General features: G+C 43.8%; 1 protein-coding gene across 11 annotated transcripts in view; it reads left to right on the forward strand.

Annotated features, from left to right (window-relative positions):
• The window catches only part of Ica1l (islet cell autoantigen 1 like), a 47617-nt gene extending 29713 nt beyond the window's left edge, over positions 1-17904 (forward strand). For 5 of the 11 annotated variants that reach the window (XM_032902899.1, XM_032902893.1, XM_032902895.1 and 2 more), the window contains exons 8-13: positions 734-819; positions 2711-2754; positions 10858-11112; positions 12504-12578; positions 13679-13726; positions 17199-17904. In XM_032902899.1, the coding sequence (XP_032758790.1) occupies positions 734-819; positions 2711-2754; positions 10858-11112; positions 12504-12578; positions 13679-13726; positions 17199-17314 (624 nt within the window). In that variant the 3' untranslated portion in view covers positions 17315-17904. Of the gene's footprint in view, positions 1-733; positions 820-2710; positions 2755-10851; positions 11113-12503; positions 12579-13678; positions 13727-17198 lie in introns of all 11 variants that reach the window. The other 6 variants (XM_032902897.1, XM_032902894.1, XM_032902896.1 and 3 more) reach the window with 6 other exon arrangements.
• The last annotated feature ends 3214 nt before the right edge of the window (positions 17905-21118 follow it).

The raw sequence follows: 21118 nt of genomic DNA on the forward strand, positions 1-21118 counted from the left end.
AGGCTAGCCTTGAACTCACATAGTGCTCAGGAAAGGATCAAAGGCTCAAGCCTGCCTACTTCCCGTCTTTTAAGTCATTTTCTGAGATACATCTTTCAGTCCCAAAGCTGCCCTTGATTAAAGTTTGTTTGTTGTTTTTTTTTTTTTTCCTGTAAGAAATGCTTCAGGAGCTGGAGAGATGGCTCAGGGGTTAAGAGCACTGACTGTTCTTCCAGAGGTCCTGAGTTCAGTTCCCAGCAACCACATGGTGGCTCACGACCATCTGTAATGGGACCCAATGCCTTCTTCTGGTGTGCATGAAGACAGCTGCAGTGTACTCACATAAATAAAAATAAATAGATAATATTAAAAAAGAAATGCTTCAGTAAATGCTGTATTATGTGTTAGGCACATTCTGTACCCAACTTCTACTCAGAATCTAGACGGATCGTCCTTAGTTCTGTGACGAGGACAGTGGCACAGGTGGGGGTGCAGCTTTCTTTGGATTTGTCACAGGGTGATGACCTTGCTCTAAGGCACGGCACAGTGTCTGTGTGGTTCCACAATTGGCCGGGATGAAGAACTGTGTACATGGGGTCAGTGCAAATGACACCATCCCACATCCCACAGCTCTCACTCTCCGCTCAGAACTACTCCTGTTTTATAAGTGTCTGAAATTTTCATTTCTCTTTTGATTGTAAAAAGCAATTTTTTTTAAAAAAAATCTACTTAACATTAAATTTTGTATCCTTAGCAACTACAAGACACTCCAGGCAATCTCACTGCAGAGGACAAAGAAGAACAAACAGAGGGCAGTTGTCTTACTACAAACCTCAATAAGTAAGTAGGCAAAGGCTGCCTCTGGTGCTGCGGAAGTCCAGGATGCCGCCCTAGGGCACACATGGAGAAGTCATTGGCTCTCTCCTCTCTGGCTCAGTGGATGGTTATTCTATGTCATTTCCCAAACAACACAGACATCTTTCCCTGCTAGTAACATGGTAGGCAAAGGAGATGCCAAAACAAACAAACAAAAACAAACAAAACAAAAACTCCACTCAGCTTGTGGAGACGATCCAGTGTCTGTCATGAGGAACCATGCACATTAGGACCTGAGTACTGTAGGCTGCCAGACCAGCAGGAGAGCAGGAGGGTGGGAAGGCTCGGGAGTAGGGAGACCAGGGGGGGGGGGCAGGAGAGAGCAGGAGAGGAGGAGAACGGGCAGGTCCAGTGCAGCAGCTGTTAGAAGCCAATCTCAGAACGACACAGCTGAGACTGAGCCTTGCCCACACAGGCCTGCTCCCGGTACAGGCCTGCTCCCGCCCCCAACCCCCCATGCCCCCAGTCCCCTTGCACAACATGCTCCCTGCACAGCCCGCTCCCCTCATGAGCCTGCTCTCCTCACAGGCCTGCTCCCTGCACAGCCTGCTCACCTCACAGCTCATTCACTCCCTGACTTTTCCCATGCTCATCAGCTGCTTCACTCCTGACTTAAGCAAACAGCAGCAACTCTGACAGCCCAGTAGTAACAGGAACTCTTGAGTAGATGGTGATCCCAAGCATATTCTCTATGGGAAATCTGAATGAAATGTTTGTATGTATGAAATTGTTTGTATAAATTAAACTTCCTTTAGTTTTATATTGACATTAAAATCATGAATAAAGCTAAGTTGTTTAAAAAGGACATGTAAGGTGAGGGGGTGCTGAAGAGATGGAGAGCACTGACTGCTCTTCCAGAGGTCCTGAGTTCAATTCCCAGCACCCACATGGTGGTTCACAGCCATCTGTAATGAGATCTGATGCCCTCCTCTGGTGTGTGTGAAGACAGCTACACTGTACTCATAAAATAAATAAATACATTTAAAAATATTTTTGAAAAATCATATATGTATACTATCATTGGGCATTTCATTACAATCCTGTCTCCTTATATTTACTCCACAAGGATTTTTGTAGTTAATTTTTTAAATGATACTGTATTGGTCTTTAGGTGTCTTTAGAGAAATATTAAAATAGCCTTCAGGGGTTGGGGATTTAGCTCAGTGGTAGAGCGCTTGCCTAGCAAGCGCAAGGCCCTGGGTTTGGTCCTCAGCTCCGAAAAAAAAGAAAAAAGAAAAGAAAAAAAAAAAAAGAAGTCCTTGCTGAAAGGAGAAAGGACGACATAGGCACAGAGGAAGGAACTGGTGTGAGGCCATGTGTTTCATGTTGGTGGCCTATGGAGATATTAATCTATAGTGTGTATATAAAATCAAGTCTTACTATGATAAAGAAGTTTTGAGTTTCAGGTTTCTAAATTAGGAATAGTCAACCTTATATTTGGCCAGAGCCTACAATCCTGACAGAGTCTGAGTGAGTGTTTACAGAAATAAGAGGTCGGAAATGAGAGTAAGGAGCTGAGGGGTGGAACAGCATTTAGTCCCAGCACTCAGAGGCAGAGGCAAGTATAGGTCTCTTCTGAGTTCAAGGCCAGCCTGGTTCACAGAGTGAGTTCCAGAACAGCCAGCATAGAGAAACCTTGCCCTCGAAACAAAACAAAACCAACAACAAAAAGAAAATTAAGGATTTTTATAGTCTGTGCAGATCTATAGAAATAATACTCCATTATGGATTTGATCTACCTGGTAAGTATTTTATATACCTCCTGAATTAGAATTTTAATTATATGAAACTGGGGGGCTATGGACCTTGAATGTGTTTTAACCAAAATCTTTGTACTTTCTGATTTTTACTTTAGGGTAGCTTTGTCTGAAGAGGAAGAGAGATTTGAGAGAGAACCAGGTAAGATGGTAGATACATTAAATTGAAATGGCCACATTTTTAATGTCAAAATGGTTTGCGTCAGTCTTTCAGATGATATAAATGTTTTAAAAGATTGGCTTAAGTTGCATTTAAAACATCACCTTTTAATTCCACTTTGAACACCTCAGGTTTGTTCCTCCTTAATAGGATTGAGGTCAAACCAAGTTCCTTTTAAGCCACATGTAAGTGTGACTTTTAAAAAATACATTCAGTCACCAGTCACTGACCCTTAATGGAAGAATTTAATTCATTTACATTTATTGATTATTCCTAGGTTGGGTCTTGCTACAGCTCATCTCTCCCAACTTTCAAGACACAGGGAGTCTCTCTGTATCCCTGACTGGCCTGGGACTTGCTGTGTAGACCAGGCTAGCCTCAAACTCATGGATCTTTCTCCCAAGTGCTGGGATTAAAGGCGTGGGCCAGCTGGACCTCCCTTGCTAATGCTGCTTTAATACCAACTTGATAGTTTTCCTCTGTGCTTGGGTGGTTTTCCTTCAGTGTGCTTTCAGTCTTTTTTTATTTTTGGTGTGTCAACTGCAGACATTTGCTTTGTGGATTACCTAGCTCACAAAGAAAATCTGCTTATGAGATTCTTTTTTGTAATCATAGCAATTTAACACTGATCTCAAAGAGTGAAAATAAAATGAGATTACTAGTTTTGAAAAAACTCTAGGAGCTGGAGAGATGGCTCAGCAGTTAAAGAGAAGTTTATTGATCTTGCAGAGGACCCGGGTTTGGTTCCCAGCAGCTAACATGGCAGCTTGATGTAATTCCAGCTCCAGGGAGCAGACACACATATGATGCACACTCACACACACACATATATATACATGTATATGCATACATATACAAATATGTATATATACATATGTGAATGTTTTGTACATGTTATATATACATATATAGCTATATGTGCATATGTGTTTATATATGATTTGTGCATATATAATTTCACACTTTGTTTTCATTCTTTGTGATCAATGTTTAGTTATGATTACAAAATAGCATCTTATAAACAAGGATTTCTTATACATATATGAATATATGCATATATACATGCATACATAATATAGGCATAACATTCATACAGATTAAAATAAAAATTTTAAAACCCTTTACATTTGCAGGGTCTCTTGCAGTCTAAGCTGCCTCAAACTGGCTCTACAACCAAAGATGCCACTGAACTTAAGATCCTTCTTTCACTACCTCTAGAGAGTTGAGATTAGAGACTGCCGTCTTGCCTATCTCATGTGGTACTGGGCACTGAACCCATGGTCTTGATCATGCTCAGAAAGACATTGCCAACTCAGCTACACCCAGGCCCATTGTGAATTCTTGATGTCATTTTTTTTTTTTTTGAGCTAGCATCTCTCTATGTAGATCAGGTTGGCCTACAACTCACAGGGACCCACCAGCCTCTGCTTCCCGAGTGCTGGGATCAAAGGTATGCCCCTTTGTAGCCTTCAGGGGTTTTTTGTTGTTGATTTGTGACAGGGTCTTAATATTACATAGCTGTGGCTCTCCTGAAATTCACTCTGTAGACCGGCTGACCTTGACCTCCCAGAGACCCATCTGCTGCCTCTCAAGTGCTGGGATTAAAACTACACACCCCACATCTGGCTTTAGCCTTCATTTTTACTTTTTAAGAATTTACATTTATTTGTGTGGGAGTCTCTGTATGTGGGTGCATGCATGCAACAGTTGACATGTGGAGGTCAGAGGACAATAGGTTCCCTGCTTCTTCTACCCTGTGTTCTTGGGATCAGATTCAGGTGTCCCGTTGGTGCCACCGTGCTGGACTCACTTTACACCTGTTTGCATTGCCTTTCTCCCAACATAACTGCGGTGTGTAGTTACTGAGCTTTTACTTACGTTGTTGTTTAGGCCATTACTAGAGACACAAATAGTTAATGTTCGTATTTACACTAGAGAATCTCCCTCTCCCTCCCCCTCCCCTCCCCTCCCCCTCCCCTCTCTGAGACAGGGTTTCTCTTGTAGCTCTGGCTGTCCTGGAACTCACTCCATAGACAAGGCTGGCCTCAAACTCAGAGTTCTGCCTCCCGAGTGCTGGGATTAAAAACATGCTGGCCCCCACCCAACCTTAGCATCTCTCTCCATTTGAAGAACTTTTAGCATTTCTTGTAGGACAGGCTGGGTAGAGAGAAATTCCCCCAGCTTTGTCTTTACTTCCTTGGTTTTTTTTTTAAAGACAGCTTTTATGGGGATAGTTTTCTTGGCTACCTCTGGTTTCCTTGGATACCGTGAATACCTCATGCCACAGTCTCTTGACCTGTAAATGTTCTGTGGTATAGTCTGTTCCAAGCAAAATTGGACGACTTTACATACATTTGCTTTAACGCTGGAGAGCTTACTGTGTACCTTTTTTTTTTAAGTAAGAGTGGCTGGTGTCCCTTGACTTTACTGTATCCTGATAGCCTCCTCTAGGTTTGGGGAGCCCTCAGTTACTTGAACTTCTCAAGCCGTCCTTGTGCTGTATGACTAGATGATTACTCTTTAATACTGTATCATCTTTTTTGGTTTTTTCAGTTCTCGTATTTTTTCCAGTTGCCTGTCTTTGAGATGTCTTTCCTTCTTGTCTGTAGACTGTGTATTCACATTGAAAGCCTTTGTTTGCTGTTGACCTTCCAGAAAGTCAGCTTGCAATCCCTGAGCCTGTGGGCATTTCCACTAGTGTAGCACTAGATGGCGCCCTACATCCAAGTTTGCCTCAGTTTTCCTGTAAGATTGCCCTCTGAGCTCACATACCCCACGGGGTACTTGAAATTTCAGGCTGAGACAGTACAGTTGCCACCAGTTTGAGGCTGTTCTGAGCTCTGTATGAGACCTTGTTTCAATAAATATTTTTTTTTAAAAAAGATGCTCTCCCCAGCCTATGTTTGCTCAATCTGTAGTTGATCATGTCAATCAGGACTCGTTGATTCTCGTAAGCCTACCTGGGGCCTGGATGGACCCAGACACTCCATTCACTCTCACTGGCCTGCAGTCACACACCACAGTATTCCCTTTTTCCGGGGTTGTCACATGGAGGCACCAGCCCCAGGGCATCTACTTTCCTTGTTTTCCCCAAGCAGAGAGTTGCTTTCTGTGTTGTGATGGCTGGCACTGGGGGACAAATGGTGTAAGTAGTCCTATGGTGACCAACATTGCAATACTGGGCCTACAATTGGATCCTACAGCCTAAGACCAGCACAGTGGTGAAGGGCAGGGTAGGACCAAAATGACTGTCATCTGCTGGTGGTGAACTCATGGTGCAAGACTGTAGCTCATTAAGGCCAGGTAGTCCCAGCCTAGGGACAAGAACCATAGGACTATCCCAGCCAGCGACCAAATTCCAAAGTTGGGAACCTTGGTAAAACTAGTCACTTAGCCTGAATCTCACTAAGCTAGGTTTGACCTTTGTGGTCTCACAGCCACGGAGACCTGTGCAACACTGTCTGTTAGGCAGGCACAGGTGTAATGTTGACAGCGATGTAGCCCTCTGGGGTGGGATCTTCATCTGATAATGCCTTGCAGATCAAGAAGCTGCATCTAAGGATAGGGTCCTCAGGTCTGCCCATCTTGCTGGGTCTCACCAAGTGGGCCCTGTACTAAGCTCTAGTATCAGGTCCTGTGATTGCTTCCCTGCTGTATTTATGTCTGGGTGGGAAGGGCTGGTGACAGTTACTGGGCCATCTGGCTGAAGGCTAGGCATCCTTTGGTGCTGTGAGGGGTAGGGGCTGTGGGGCCCTGTCTGGATTTCACCTAGAGAGCCTGGTCCTAGATTTCAAGATAAAACTTGGATTAATTTATTCCCTCCTACAGGGCAGGTGTCTTCCTTGGAGCTGGAGGAGGCCTGAAGGAAGAAATGCCTTCCTGCCTTCTTCCGTGTGTCTTTACTGTTCTAGCACCAGGCACTGCAGCCTTGCCCTGGCCCTTGGCTCTTGGGAGGGTAGAGTATGAGAAATGTTGCAAATCAGCATCTGTAGGAAGGATCCCTTCATGATCCCCTCATGCCCGCTTCAGTCTCCAGGTGCTCTTGGTCACCATCTTGCTCTCAGTCTCCTATTTCTCTTATCCTGGATTTCTTTAGTTCTCCAGATACTAAGTGACTGAGAGTCTTAGTATCAAATGTGACATTTAGTCAATTTCACACAAGGCTTCTAGCTTTTTTCTTTCTTTCTTCCTTTCTTTCTTTTTAGATTTATTTATTTCATGTATGTGAGTACACTGTGGCTGTCTTCAGACACACCAGAGGAGGGCATCAGACCATTACAGATGGTTGTGAGCCACCATGTGGTTGCTGGGAATTGAACTCAGGACCTCTGGAAGAGCAGTCAGTGCTCTTAACCACTGAGCCATCTCTCCATCCCCTCTTTGCCTTCTTGTCAGTACAACAATCTTGCACAGCAACATTTGCTGAACACTGGATATTGTAAATGTCTTTTTTTTTTTTTCTTTTTTTTTTTCTTTTTTTCGGAGCTGGGGACCGAACCCAGGGCCTTGCGCTTGCTAGGCAAGCGCTCTACCACTGAGCTAAATCCCCAACCCCAGTAAATGTCTTAATAACTCTGGCTGCTGATCCCACTTATTATTTGCTTAATTTTTAGATGGGAATTATTTTAACAGGGTCTATTCTTCATCTTCCCCTCTCCCCATCTCAGGGTAGGACGCCTTACAGGGTTCAGACACCCTGTAGTAGCAGCTTTTTCAGAGCTTTGAAATCTTTCTCTGACCACACCTGGCTGGTCAGCCCCACTCACTTGCAGCTGATGGTTCTCCTGATGTCAGTAATGACACAGAACAAATTGTTCCTCAGACCAAGCTAGTCACACTTGGGCTCTATCGGAGGAATACTCTACAGAATCAGTAAGTTGTTCTGATTCCCAGCCAGCAAAGAAGTGGCTGGCCATGGTTAAGTCTATACATCCAGTAAAAAGGCTTCTTCCTGGGGTTCCTACCACAGCCTTCACCTCTGAGGAAACTTTAATTCTCTCCTCTGTGGTCTCCTGGTCCCTCTTAAGGAAACTCATGTCAGGGACTGAGCTGGATCGGAGAGGGGCAGTGGCACCAGTGGCATTCTTGTCTTAGAAGCTAAGCCTTGGCTTTAAACTGCCACTTCCTCTGCAGGGCCACGGACTGGTCAGTGACGAGGGGACAGAGCACAGCTCTGCTTACTGTCACCTTCAACAGTCAGACCTCCATGGACACGAATCATGCTCATAGTGCATGTCCATTCATGTAGGCGAAATGCCTGTACACAAAAAAATAGTAATTAAAAAGCAAGACGGGGATTGGGGGTGGCTCAGTCACTGTAATTGTACAAGCGTGAGTGCTAGAACACCCATGTAAAAGGCTGGATTTGAGAATCAGCTGGTGGGGGCACTTGCCATCCAGTCTGATGGCCCTGAGTTTATTCCCTAGGAACCACATGCTATAAGCAGGGAGCCTACTCCATGAAGTTGTCCTAAGATCTTCCTGAGCATCACACACACACACACACACACAAACTCAGTTTTTAAAAAAGCTAGCAAGCTGGCAGAATGGTGCACACCTTTAATCCCAGCACTTGGGAGGCAGAGGCAGGCAAATCTCTGTGAGTTTGAGGCCATCCTGGTCTACAGAGCAAGTTCTAGGGTAGCCAGGGCTACACAGAGAAATCATGTCTTGAGAAACAAAACAAAAACAAAACAACAAATAAGAAGGAAAAAAGGGCTGGAGAAATGGCTCAGAGGTTAAAAGCACTGACTGTTCTTCCAGAGGTCTTGAGTTCAATTCCCAACAACCACATGGTGGCTCACAACCATCTGTAATGGGATCTGGTGCCCTCTTCTGGTGTGTCTGAAGGCATTGACAGTGTACTCATATACATAAAATAAATAAATCTTAAACAAAGGAAGGAAAGAAAGAAACCTGGTTTCATCCAGTGAGATTACAGGGCGTGACTGCCCTGGATAGAATTATAATCTGTAAACCCTGCAGGTAGTGTTACACTAGGGTTTCTTGCTTCTTGCTAGTGGGGTGCTCCAACCAAACTCCACAATTCCTTCCCTGCTAGCCCACCTCAACTGGGAGGGCTCTGTTCATCCAATGAGCAGGGTCTAGCAGAACAAGGGGAACCTCTGCCTGACTATAGTCATGGTAGCCTTAGGTACAGGGACAGACTGTGTGATCATCGCCTTTTGACTCCTGGGAAGGTAGCCCCTCCAAATGAGACTGGGTTTTTCCAGCTAGAATGGTTTTGGCAAGAGAGGGCTGTTCTTGGTACATAACTCAGTTCCTCCTGAATTCTGGGGCTTTTAAGTAAATGTTTGAGTCTGTTTGTTTTTGTTTTGTTTTGTTTTCATATCCTGAATAGTCTTGGGACTTTTACTAGCTACACGGAAGGCAAGATCCTGTGAAGATTCTGTTACTTCTATTGATAAAGTAGTTAAAGTACTTTTTGAAATCTGGGAATCACCACACAAACAATTACTCAGACACTGACCTCAAACAGGATTGGTTTATCAAATGCACACTCCAAGACGATTGATCACGGATGCAGTCCAGTCTTGGAAGCTCGACTGTGATCCCAATCCAGAATCCTACAGAGCTTTTAGGCATTAGATCCACAGACATCTGTGCCAAGTTATCCCACCAATCAGGTTTCAGGAATAGGGGACTTCCTTAGGAGCATGTCTTTGTTATACATTTAACCAGTTCCCTTTGGTCCAGTTATTCAACTGTGGTGAGGCAACTTGTATTCCTGTCCCAATTTGCCAACTAGGATGTCAGCAACCCACATACATGTCTCTTCCTGCCAAGTACGATGCCAGTTCCCAGGGAGATCTTGGATCCAAGCTTATTGTGGCAATCTGTACAAAGCAGTTCTAACGGACTGCTGTTGTGATTAGTTTCCATGAACACTGAAGTGTAGAACATAACAGATTTGGATTAATGGTTAGCTCAGGCATGAAGAAGTTCCTAATAACAGTAGTACATGAGAGACTTTCCTTGTAACAGTAGTATCCATATGAGAGACTTTCCTTGTAACAGTAGTATCCATATGAGAGACTTTCCTTGTAACAGTAGTATCCATATGAGAGACTTTCCTTGTAACAATAGTATCCATATGAGAGACTTTCCTTGTAACAGTAGTATCCATATGAGAGACTTTCCTTGTAACAGTAGTATCCATATGAGAGACTTTCCTTGTAACAGTAGTATCCATATGAGAGACTTTCCTTGTAACAGTAGTATCCATATGAGAGACTTTCCTTGTGGCAGCATAAAATGACTGGCTAGATAGTGGACAGTTACCCAGGTCTTAACAGTGCTGTGTTTGAGCCATGACCAGTTAATTATTGGCATTTAATTTCCGATGGATTATGAAATATTTTTATTAGAATGTTTGGGGAAGTCTATTCTCCTTTCAGCTAAAATTTAGAATTTATCAGTAAAAGAACATTGTTGTTTTCTGGCTTTTTTTTTTTTTTGAGGGAGGTGGTGGTTTCTCTGTGCTATGTGTAGCCCTGGCTGTCCTAAAACTCACTCTGTAGATCAGCCTGGCCTCAAACTCACAGAGATCCACCTGCCTCTGTCTCCTGAGTGCTGGGATTAAAGGTGTGGCCACCCCTGCCTGGCTTTTGCTTTCTTTTAAATTTATTTTTTCACCGTAATCAAAACACATTGATTCATGAACTCGCTGCATTTTTATGTGCACAAGTATCAGTTTCTATGATGTGCAGCACACATGGGAAGACAGTGCCAGTGTTAATGCATCACTGTGCTGCTTGTGTGGGCGTCTTCCCCTCCTTGTCTGCTTGTCTGCTCCTTACTGCACTAGCTGTGTCTTTCTCCCAGGTCTCTGAGTCTTGTCTTACATAGGCAGTAGTTTATTACCAATTCATATTCATCACTATTTGTTTAGATGCTATATGGCCATTTTGACCTAAATCCTATTTTATTAGAATAATTACAGACGTCTAACCAATATAGTTTTAAAATTATATTAATATCATAAAGGAAAAAATAGTTTTCCCATGTCTTGCTCTCGTTTCCTCAAAAGGAAATCAAACCCTTGCTGTTTCTGTTCCCAACCAGCAGTTGCACGCGCTCTGCCTAGAGACTCACTAGAAGGAGATGATTTTGAGAAGGAGTTCTCATTTCTGAGCAGTCTCCTAAGCCCCACCTCTTCACGTGCTAGTGAATGTACACAGGAATGCCAGCCTGCCTGTGGGAGCCCCAGCCTCCTGTGCCAGGAGCCTTCATTAGGACCCGGGCCTCTCACTTCTTCCTCCCAGTTCCTTCCTTCACGGCTTTTTGACCTTGGCCTTCATGCTGATGGAGCTTTCAACAGTAAGTGTTGAAACATTTGGATGTGTGCTTTGTGTTTGCTAAACACAACTATTGTGGCTATTGACACTAGAATCAGGAGAAATAGAGTTTAATGTCAATATTACTAGATAAGATCTGCAGTCACAACAATCAACTGGAAAGATAGCAACTTGATCCATATTAGAGTTGTCAGCATGTCTGAAACAAGGGGCGTTTCCTTAATACCTCACCAAACCCATGTGTTCCCCACTGAATGGTCCAGGGTCTGGCTTGCAACATTTGATCCACTGACCCACTCCTGGGTCAAGTGATGCCACCACTGCCCCAAGCAAAACTTGTACTTTTTTTCTGCAGGTTCAGAATTAGCAAGAGGCGGGGGGAGGAGGGGAAGGCAGGAGTGGAAGGCACTGGAGCAAACGAGGGTGGGGTGGGGGAGCAGAGGGCATCCAGGGCTTCACATTGGGAATAGTTTTGCTCCTGTGTCTGTGCTGGTTATCAAGTGGAGCCCATCTGTTTCCCTCGCCACTCTACTTAGAACTTCATTTGGTTCTGTGTGCTACAAGAGTCCAAGAGGTCTTCAATCTCAGCTCCTCCACACTTCTCTGGTTATTTTCTAAGATTTCGATGTCAGCACATTCTTCTTACTTTTTGGGGGTTGGGGGTAGGTTTAAGACAGGGGTTTCTCTGTGTAGCCCTGCCTGTCCTGGAACTCACTCTGTAGACCAGGCTAGCCTTGGACTTACAGAGATCATCCTGCCTCTGCTTCCCAGGTGCTGGGATTAAAGGCGTGCACTGCCAGTCCCAGCCACCATTGCTTCTTCAGCAGTTTTCAGGAGCTCAGATATGAGTCTGAGTTGTGGACTCCAATCCAATTCGCGAGCTCTGTCTATTACACATGGATATGGTGTCCTGTCCTATGGGACTTAAGTGATTTGTTTCCTGTTTTCTTATTTACAGTATAGCTTTGCCTATATCTCTGTATCTCGTGTCCCAGATACTGTTTTCTGAAAAACTCTCATGGCACCCAGCTTCAGTCAATGTGTTGTATGTTATAGTAAAACCTCATATTGTACTAAAGACATGTGTGAAGTCATTAAATAACCATTAAGGATTTGTTGACTATCCTAAAAGTAAGACTAAACAATATTAGTCCATCATGCCTAGAACCATAAACCAGTAACCCTTTATAAATAGAGTAAGGAAAGAAAAACAGCAATCTGACAAACCAGGAAAACTTGAGTATAGAAATTTGCAGACCCTTCTCAATATCATTAAACGTAAGTGGTCTACACTCTCCAATTAAAAGGTACAGACTAGGGAGATAGCTTGGTTAGTCAAGTGCTTACTCTCACACACAACAGAATCTAGCTTTTTACTCTTTTTTGTTTCTCTGTCTTTCCTACCTCCCCAAGGCTGGGCTTCCCAAGAGGGATCAGAACACTCAGATACCTTGCCAGTACCTTCACAGCACCCAAAGAAATTAAAATGTAAGTCTCTTTTCCCCATTGCATCAATAATCAGTGACACTCAGAAGAACTTAGCAAAGGACTACTTTGTCTTACAGTGTGAAGAGAATCAGGCCTCATTTGTGGTAAATATGCCCCATCAGTGAACTACCCCAGCTCAGAAGATGCTCAGGTTGCAGGGCTCCTGTTGGCAAGAATGCCAGAGACACAGGAAGTAATCTTGAATTTCTGTGGCGTTACGGATGTGCACAGACATTGGCCAGCTGACACCCAGCTTCCCTGGTGCAGCATTGCTTCTGTTTTTGTTTTTTTTTGTTGTTGTTGTTTTTTTTGTTTGTTTGTTTTTTCTTTTCGGATTTGGGGACCGAACCCAGGGCCTTGCACTTGTTAGGCAAGCGCTCTACCACTGAGCTAAATCCCCAACCCCAGGCATTGCTTCTGAAACCCTATGATACATCTTTGGTTTTGGTGATGGGCACTTCATTTTGTATCATAACCTCAGGCTGTTTGTCCTGCTGATACTGGCTTTGCCTTGTAAGGACAGATCGTTCTCCTGAGGAGAGGAGAGCACGTATGTTCAGTGTTCTAAGCAGACTTGTTTCTTCCCTATTAGTCATCTAACTACTATCCATTTAAATTCATATTTTTCTGTTGTTTATAGTCATCCATATACTTTTCGGCAGACTTCCAGTTTTTTTTTTAATGATATAATACTTTACAAGCTTTCAATAAATTCTGCATTATAGAGCAACTAAAAAATAAAGTATCCCCATGTGTCCTTTGAGTAGATTTTGCAAAATATTGTCACATTAGGTAAGCATAATTCCTGCAGACCATACCTTGCTCTGTATTCTGAACTGAAATACTTTAAATGGAGACAGGGAACTCACTGTGTAGCCCTGCTGGCCCTGAACTCTTGCTTTTCCAGCCTCAACTTCCTGAGAGCTAGGATATAGATGAGGTCACATCTGATGAGGTCACATCTTGATCGTTACTAGTTCTTACATAATCTCTACTTCTATTATTTATTATTGTAATCTGAGTTGTAATCTTTCTCCTTTTCCCTCTTCCTTCTTTCCTGTCTTTCTCCTTCCCTCTGTGGTTCTGGGGGTGGAACCTAGGGCCTCCACATGCTGGATACCCTGCTAGCTACACCCTCAGCCTGGATGGTGAGCTCCTGTTTCCTTCTTCCTGTACATTTGTTAGTTGGCATTCTACTGGACTTTGGCTCATGGTTTAGAGTTTTGGTCCACGGTTAGTTGGTCACTGCTTCTGCATATGGCCATAGTACATCATGACAGGGAACATGCTTACCTCCTAGAAGCCAAGACCAAAATGGAAGCAAAGGCTGGTTCCAGTGGCCCCTTTCCATGGGGCCCCAACTATAGGTTGTGTGTGCAGAGCTGGCCTGAACATGCTGGGTGAGTGCCCAGCTACTGGACTACACCCTTGTTGGCAGCCAGCTCTCAAGTTTCTATCACCTGCCAGTGTGGGATGGCTGAGGACCACACATAGCACGTGGACTTCTGGCAGATAGTCATGGTTCACAGAACACAGAAAACGAAGGTACTGCCAGCATGGCGGTACAGGCCTTTAATTCAGGATTGGGGAGAGAGGCAGGTGGAGCCTTGTGAATTCAAGACCACCATGGTCATACGGTGAGTCTCAGTCTCAAACAAAACTAACAAGAAACAAGCAGAGGTCCTGAGAAAGACTGATGTGTACCTGTAGACTGATGTGTACCCGCAGACCAACGTGTACTTTCATCTGAAGTGTACCTGTAGACTGACGTGTGTACCTGTAGCCTGATTGTGTTCCCTGTAGTCTGATGTGTGTACCTGCAGTCTGATGTGTACACTGCAGTCTATGTGTGTACCTGTAGACTGATGTGTGTACCTGTAGTCTGAGGCTGATTTAGTTTGTCGGGAAGAGTGAGCAGGAAAAAGGCAGCTGTCAGCTCTGACCATAAAGTAATCCTGGAAAGTTTGATAACTTAGAAATTAAATCATTAAGTGTGCCACTTCATTAATCATTAAATGCAAACTGAAACTAATTCCAGACCAGAATATAGCTCAGAAGTAGAACACTAACCTAGAATGCACAAGGTATGGGTTCAACATATAACACCACTGAAACTGTACAAAACAGACAAAAAAGTCAGACACAGTGGCACGTTCCTTTAATCCCCAGTTGCCAGGATTCAGAGATTGGTGCAGGATGAGCCAGGCCAGTTTGGGCTACATAGCTAATTGGAGGCTATGCTCCGGAACAAACCAGCCACAACTCATCCCCAACAAAATGTTAAAAACGTAAGAATACAGCACTGTAGCTAAAATGAGAAAACAAAAAACAAAACCCCATGTTCACAAGAATGTGGCAGGAGAGCCTACTGCCTGTAAAAAATTAAACTACGGGGCTGGGGATTTAGCTCAGTGGTAGAGCGCTTACCTAGGAAGCGCAAGGCCCTGGGTTCGGTCCCCAGCTCCGAAAAAAAAGAACCAAAAAAAAAAAAAATTAAACTACTATTAGAAAATTGTTTTTGCTGGTTCTGCTTTAACTGAACATGTATGCACTTAACAATAAGCAATTCCATTCATCTAGATATTGGCCAAAATAGATGCAAAAGACTCACCATAATCCTGCTGCTAACAGCTTGGACGTGGGCACGAGGAATGACCATAATGATGTCACTTTACCACACATGCTCATCAGGGAGTGTCAGGCATTGCTGCTGCAGTCACCGGCCTTGGCATGATTACCAACAACCTCTGCTTACTGTTGCATGTTATACTTAAGTGGTAAATTATATGGCAGTTACACAGATAGGAAACAAGAGCCCCTGAAGGCAGATGACTTAACCAGCATCGCTCATTGGAGGTAGAACACCCAGGACACAAAGCTATCCTTACATGGGTATAGCTGACATGACTTCAGTTCTCAGAACTAGAGCTGGACTTAAACTGTGAAGGCCCTGGCTGACGCATGGGGCCTCAGATCCTGTTGTGCAGCTGTGGCTGCTTTGGTCTGTAACTGGTATTAACCATAACTTGGGTAAAAAGAGGGTTCCTTGACTCTGCTGAGTTGGCTGCAGTTACTTCTCTGCACGCCGTGACCAAGTTCATATTCAGTTCTTGGACTGTTCTCAGGCCTCTGCCCTGGTTTCTCAACTTCTTGTTCTTCAGGGATGTGCTGGCTAGTCTTATGTCAACTTGTCAGATGCTAGAGTCATCAGAGAGAAAGAAACCTCAATTGAGAAAATGCCTCCTAAAATTGGTCTATAGCCTTATTTTTCTTAGTGATCAATAGGGGAGGGTCCAGCCCACGCTGATTGGAGCCATCTCTAGGCTGGTGGTTGTAGGTTTTGTAAGAAAGCAGGCTGAGCAAGCCAGTATGCAGTGCTCACACCCACAGCCTCTGCATCAGCTCCTGCCTCCAGGTTATCACTTGGGTTCCTGTCCTGACTTTTAGTGATCAACTACAATGTGCCCTGGCACATCAAGTCGCAGCAGGATTAAGCACAGCTTCTCCCAATGTGGCTAGACAAGGCAGTCCAACTAGGAGAAGGGGATCTAAAGGCAGGCAAGCCCTGTTTCCAGTTCTTAGGGTACCCACATGAAGCCCAAGCTGCACATCTGCTACAAATGTGTAGGGGCCTAGGTCCAGCACATGCACACTCTTTGGTTGTTCAGTCTCTGGGCCCAGGTTAGTTGACTCTAGGTCTTCTTGTGGTGTCCTTGACCCCTCTGGCTCTCTTAATCCTATTCCCCATCTTCCACAAGACTCCCGCTCTGCCTTATGTTTGGCAGTGGGTCTCTGCATGCTTCCATCTGCTACTGGATGAAGCCTCTCAGGAGACAGTTATGCCAGGCTCCTGACTGCAAGCATAGCAGAGTATCATTATAGTGTCAGGGCTTGGCTCTCTCCCATGGGATGGGTCTCAAGTTGGGCCAAACATTGGTTGGCTGTTCCCTCAGTCTCTGCTTCATCTTTATTTCTGAGCATCTTGTAGGCAAGGCAAATTTGAGGGGGAAGGTTTGATGGGTGGGTTGATATCCTCTCTTCCTCCACTGGAAGTCTGGCCTGGTTACAGGTTATCAAAATATCTTGACCTTTTTTCATTGTTTTGAATTACCTTTAGAGGGAGCAAATGTTTGTCTCCTTTCACCACGTGTGCCCTGGGGAGCTTCACTTACCTGCTAAGCCACCTCCAGAGCCCGTGAGGAAAAGTTTTGACGAGCATTAGGCATGATGGTGCATACCTAGATTACATAATTTAGGAGTGAGCAGAAGGATCACAAACCTGAAGCCAGCCTGAGCTACACAGCTGAGACCCTCCTTCAAAAGACAAAAATTAAAGAGACAACTGTCAGATGTGTATAATGATAGTGTTAGGAAGGGGTTATTCCCCTTTATGGCTAATATTTTTAAAGTATTACTTTTATAATAAGGAGACTTTAAGCAGCATTTCAGTGTACCTGGGAGAAACTACATTTGCTTTGTAAGATCACCCTTAAGAGGGATATATTGAATCACTGTCAGCCACGTGTATTTTTATTAAAAAGCATCTGCTTCAGAAATCATAAAAGTAGTATAAAAATTATTTCCAAAAACTGAAACTCTTTAATGTCTTTTTCTTAATAGCCCCCAACAGTGGTAACCAAGACATGTCAGCCTGGTTCAATCTATTTGCAGACCTGGGGCCGCTCTCAAACCCAGATGCCATTGGACACTCAGATGACGAGCTTCTGAATGCCTGACTGATGTCATGGTGACTGACATCACAGCTTCGGGGGTCTTGAGGAACCAACTGTGCAACATTTGCCTTTCTGAAGAGAAGTTCCCACTGCGACCACACACAGAAGCATGTGTTCAAGATAGAACGTCTACCAGCCAACTCTAGCCACGGGGTTGGAGCACCTGAGCAGACTGTGGTACTTCATATGCTGGATGGGCAGGCTGTTGATAGTACATGGATAATTTTACAAACTCCGCAATACTGAGAAACCAAACTTATGTCTGAATCACAGAAGCATGGTGTGTTTCTTTGGAAGGTGTTTTACACTTGTTACTTTGCTTTAAGGGGATAAAGAATAGAATAGAGAGTGGCTATAGTTTGGGGGGTTTTCTTGATAGTGTCAGGTGTTTTCTGTTGTGGGGACCAGCACTAGAACTATAAAAAGCTTTCTCACCAACTACAACGTAGAACAAGATTAGAGAACTGTCTGCTTTACTGAAATTAAGAGAAACGTGGGTTTGCTTTTCTGTACCTGGAAACTAAATGCAATGTTACCGTTCATTCATATGCAATCATGGATACATTAGTTCCATTATTAAATTTTCATGGGGAAGACAGCAGGATGCAAAAGCCATCGTCTGTAGAAATGGGAAAAGGAATCTACAGGTCTGTTTCACTGACTGCTGCAGTGCCACTTTCTCTACAGAACAGTGAGGACAAGCATTGCATGTCTGGGCAGCAATCTTGCTGAAACTTCCAGAAACTTCTATGTGAACATGCAAGACACTTTCAAATGCCATCATAATAGTTGTATTTTCTCATCACACACTTGAGCCCAGAAGGATTTCTGATAGACATGGAGGATTCTACAGAAAGCTAAGGAGCATCCCATGTTCTTCCTTTCAGTCTAACTCCCACAGTGCCATTAGAGAGTACTAAGCAAAAGCTATTGACAGAGGACATGGAGTCTAGGGTTTGAAGGGAAGGCTATTCAGTGGCAGTTGGGCAAACTGGCGAAATCATAACTGCTGGATTGCTACTCATTCAGCTTCCTGTCCTTTCTTGTCCACCCTTTAATTTAGGGGTAGTTCTCCAAGTGTTCTGTCATCAAGTCCATTGTGGCCAGTGTCCCACAGGGACATCTTAAGTTGTTTATTGTGGTTTTTATGGGCTGCTAGTCATTAGCAGGTTGATTCAGGTTCAAATTACATATAATGTCCAAGTCATGGTATATAGGGAGCTATTTTTAAGAAAAAAAAAGAGTGGGTAGAATGCCATCCACTCCACACACTCAGAAACCTGGCCTAACCCTGTGGAACTGACCCCGAGCTGTCCAACTGGTGCAAGGGCTGCAGACTCACCTGTGGGTCAGAAACAAATGCAGACTTGTTCCTGAATATTCTCTTCAAAAGCACTTCCCTTCTGTTCAGTGAAAAATTCCAGAACACAATATTGTCATTGTTCTGCCAAGATTAATCACCAGGATTACTATAATGAATCACAGTCTGAGGCTAGGGTCCAAAGCAACCACTGCCATTAACCTCAAGAAGCGATAACTTACACCGTCTGTGCTACCTCTCTTTGCGAGGTATCCTCCCATAAGTTAGTTCAGTTATGAGAACAGAGTTGTGAACACTTACCAGAAAGACAGCTGATGGGGAAGCATAGGTTGTCCCAACTTTGTCAAAAATGGGTATCTTTTATATCGAGTGAAGAAGCACCTATGTTCTACTTTATTTTATTCCAAATTAGACTTCACAGAAAGTCAGACAGACCCAAGCACAGCCACATTAGCCTTCTCCTCAAGAGACACAAGAATGGCAAGTCATACGATCAGATTGGTGTAATTTGTATTTTCTGAGATTTTAATTGTATAATAGTGTTCTAATATCATTAGAAACAAATTGTATTTAAAATTAGATTTCATTATTTCCACATTGAAAGGAGCTATATTTCCACTCTGAATATTTATTTCACATTACCTATTGTTCTGGGTATTTATTTCATGTTTCCTAACTAATAGATCTAGAAATATACAGGGCTTACAGCATTAGGAAGCTAGTTTAATGTGCTCCCTCTCTCTTGAGCGTCCATTAATAAAGATTACAGATGGCATAAAGCAATATGTTTTCTAAAGTGTTCAATCCAGATACAACTGTCTATTTAAATCTCTGAGATTTACTTCTGGACTAGAGTCAAACCATCCAAGAGGGTGATGAGGACATTCCAACGCCTAGCTGGGCTCACTGGGTAAATTGTTTGCTGTGTAAGCCTAAGACCTGCCTGTCACCCCAGCAATTGGATGTAGAATGGGCAGATACTGGGGGCTCACTGGTTGGCCAGTCCAAGCAGTGAGCTCTCAGCTCAGTGAGGGACACCATCTCATATGGGGGACTGGTGAGCTGGCTGCTCTTGCAGAAAAACCTAAGTTCTATTTACACTTGGCTCTCAGCATCCATATCGGGCAACTCACAACTGCCTATTTCTAGCTATAGGGAGATCCGTCACTGGGTCAACACATTCTTCTCCACTCACTGGTGTAAAATAGCGAGCTACTTCCAAAGTAATAGTCAAAAATCAAAAGGTCTGTCTAAAAGTAACAGTTGATATGTTTACGTGTTTATGTTTGTATTTTGGATTGTGTATCTAAAACTTCCCACTAGCTAGGTACACCAGTGTGGTCCTTCCCTACCCTCTTCATGACCTAGAGAGGTTGAACATAGGTAAGAGGTGGGAATTCATGCACTGTTCTTGCTTCTTTCATGTGTGCTCTGGTGCCAGCTCTCATTTCCTACATGCTTGGTAAGACCTGAGATGCTCTCTCTCTTCCATGCAACCTCCCCTCAGTGGACAATGCCTGCACTGGTTCTAGTAAACACTTTGCCCTATGGCTTTCTTGACTATTCTTGAAACTGGACCCCAAATAAACACCCAAAGAAGCATTATAAAACTGTTAGGTTTTTCAGTTTCAAAGTAATACCCTCTAAAAGAGGTCAGGTATGGTAGCACTTAGGAGACAGAGGCAGGAGGATCTCTGTGAGTTCAAGGCCAGCCTAGGGTACAAAATATGACCTTTTCTAAAACAAAACAACAAAAACCCTCCAAAACCTCAAAAGCCACAACGTCTGGGAGCTAGAGAGATGACTCAAGTTAAAAGCTACAGTTACTCTGCTCAGAACTCTAGTTCTTGGGAATCTTGACACTTTCTGCTCTTACAAGCAACTCTTTTTCATGTAAAATAAAAATATTCTTTTAAAAAAAGGAGAAAAGAATTATCCATGTCTTTACCCGGGTAGGCTTACCAATGTACAGAGAGAGAGGAGAGGAGGGGAGGGGAGGAGAGAGAGACAGAGACAGAGAGACAGAGACAGAGAGACAGAGACAGAGACAGAGACAGACTCGGTCCATTCTATAACACAGCACACAGAGATACATACACAAGACAGACACACCAGACAGAGACAGACACACACAGAGTCCATTCTGTCTCCTGTAACACAGCAAGCAGAGATTTAACCTTGCTGAGGCTGAGGCTGGGGCTCACTGTCAAGAGTCTAGCATGCCCAAGCACCACTATGTCTCAACAAGGGAAAGAAAAAAAATGTGATTGATTCTCTAAAAGGCAATGTTTCTCATTTCTGTGGATACAGCAAAATTAAAAATAGTCAACAATTTCTTAGGTCGTGAACTGTGGTGCCCTTTCTTGGGCCTCTGAACCAGGCTTCCAGGAGCTGAGTAAGGGAGCCAAGTCCACAGGAGAATGAGGCGCAGCGGCAGGCGCCTGTGATCAAAGGACTTTATCAACCCTGTAGGTGCAGGGTAGCAA

Source organism: Rattus rattus, chromosome 5, assembly GCF_011064425.1.
Source record: "Rattus rattus isolate New Zealand chromosome 5, Rrattus_CSIRO_v1, whole genome shotgun sequence".
Taxonomy (NCBI): Eukaryota; Metazoa; Chordata; class Mammalia; order Rodentia; family Muridae; genus Rattus; species Rattus rattus.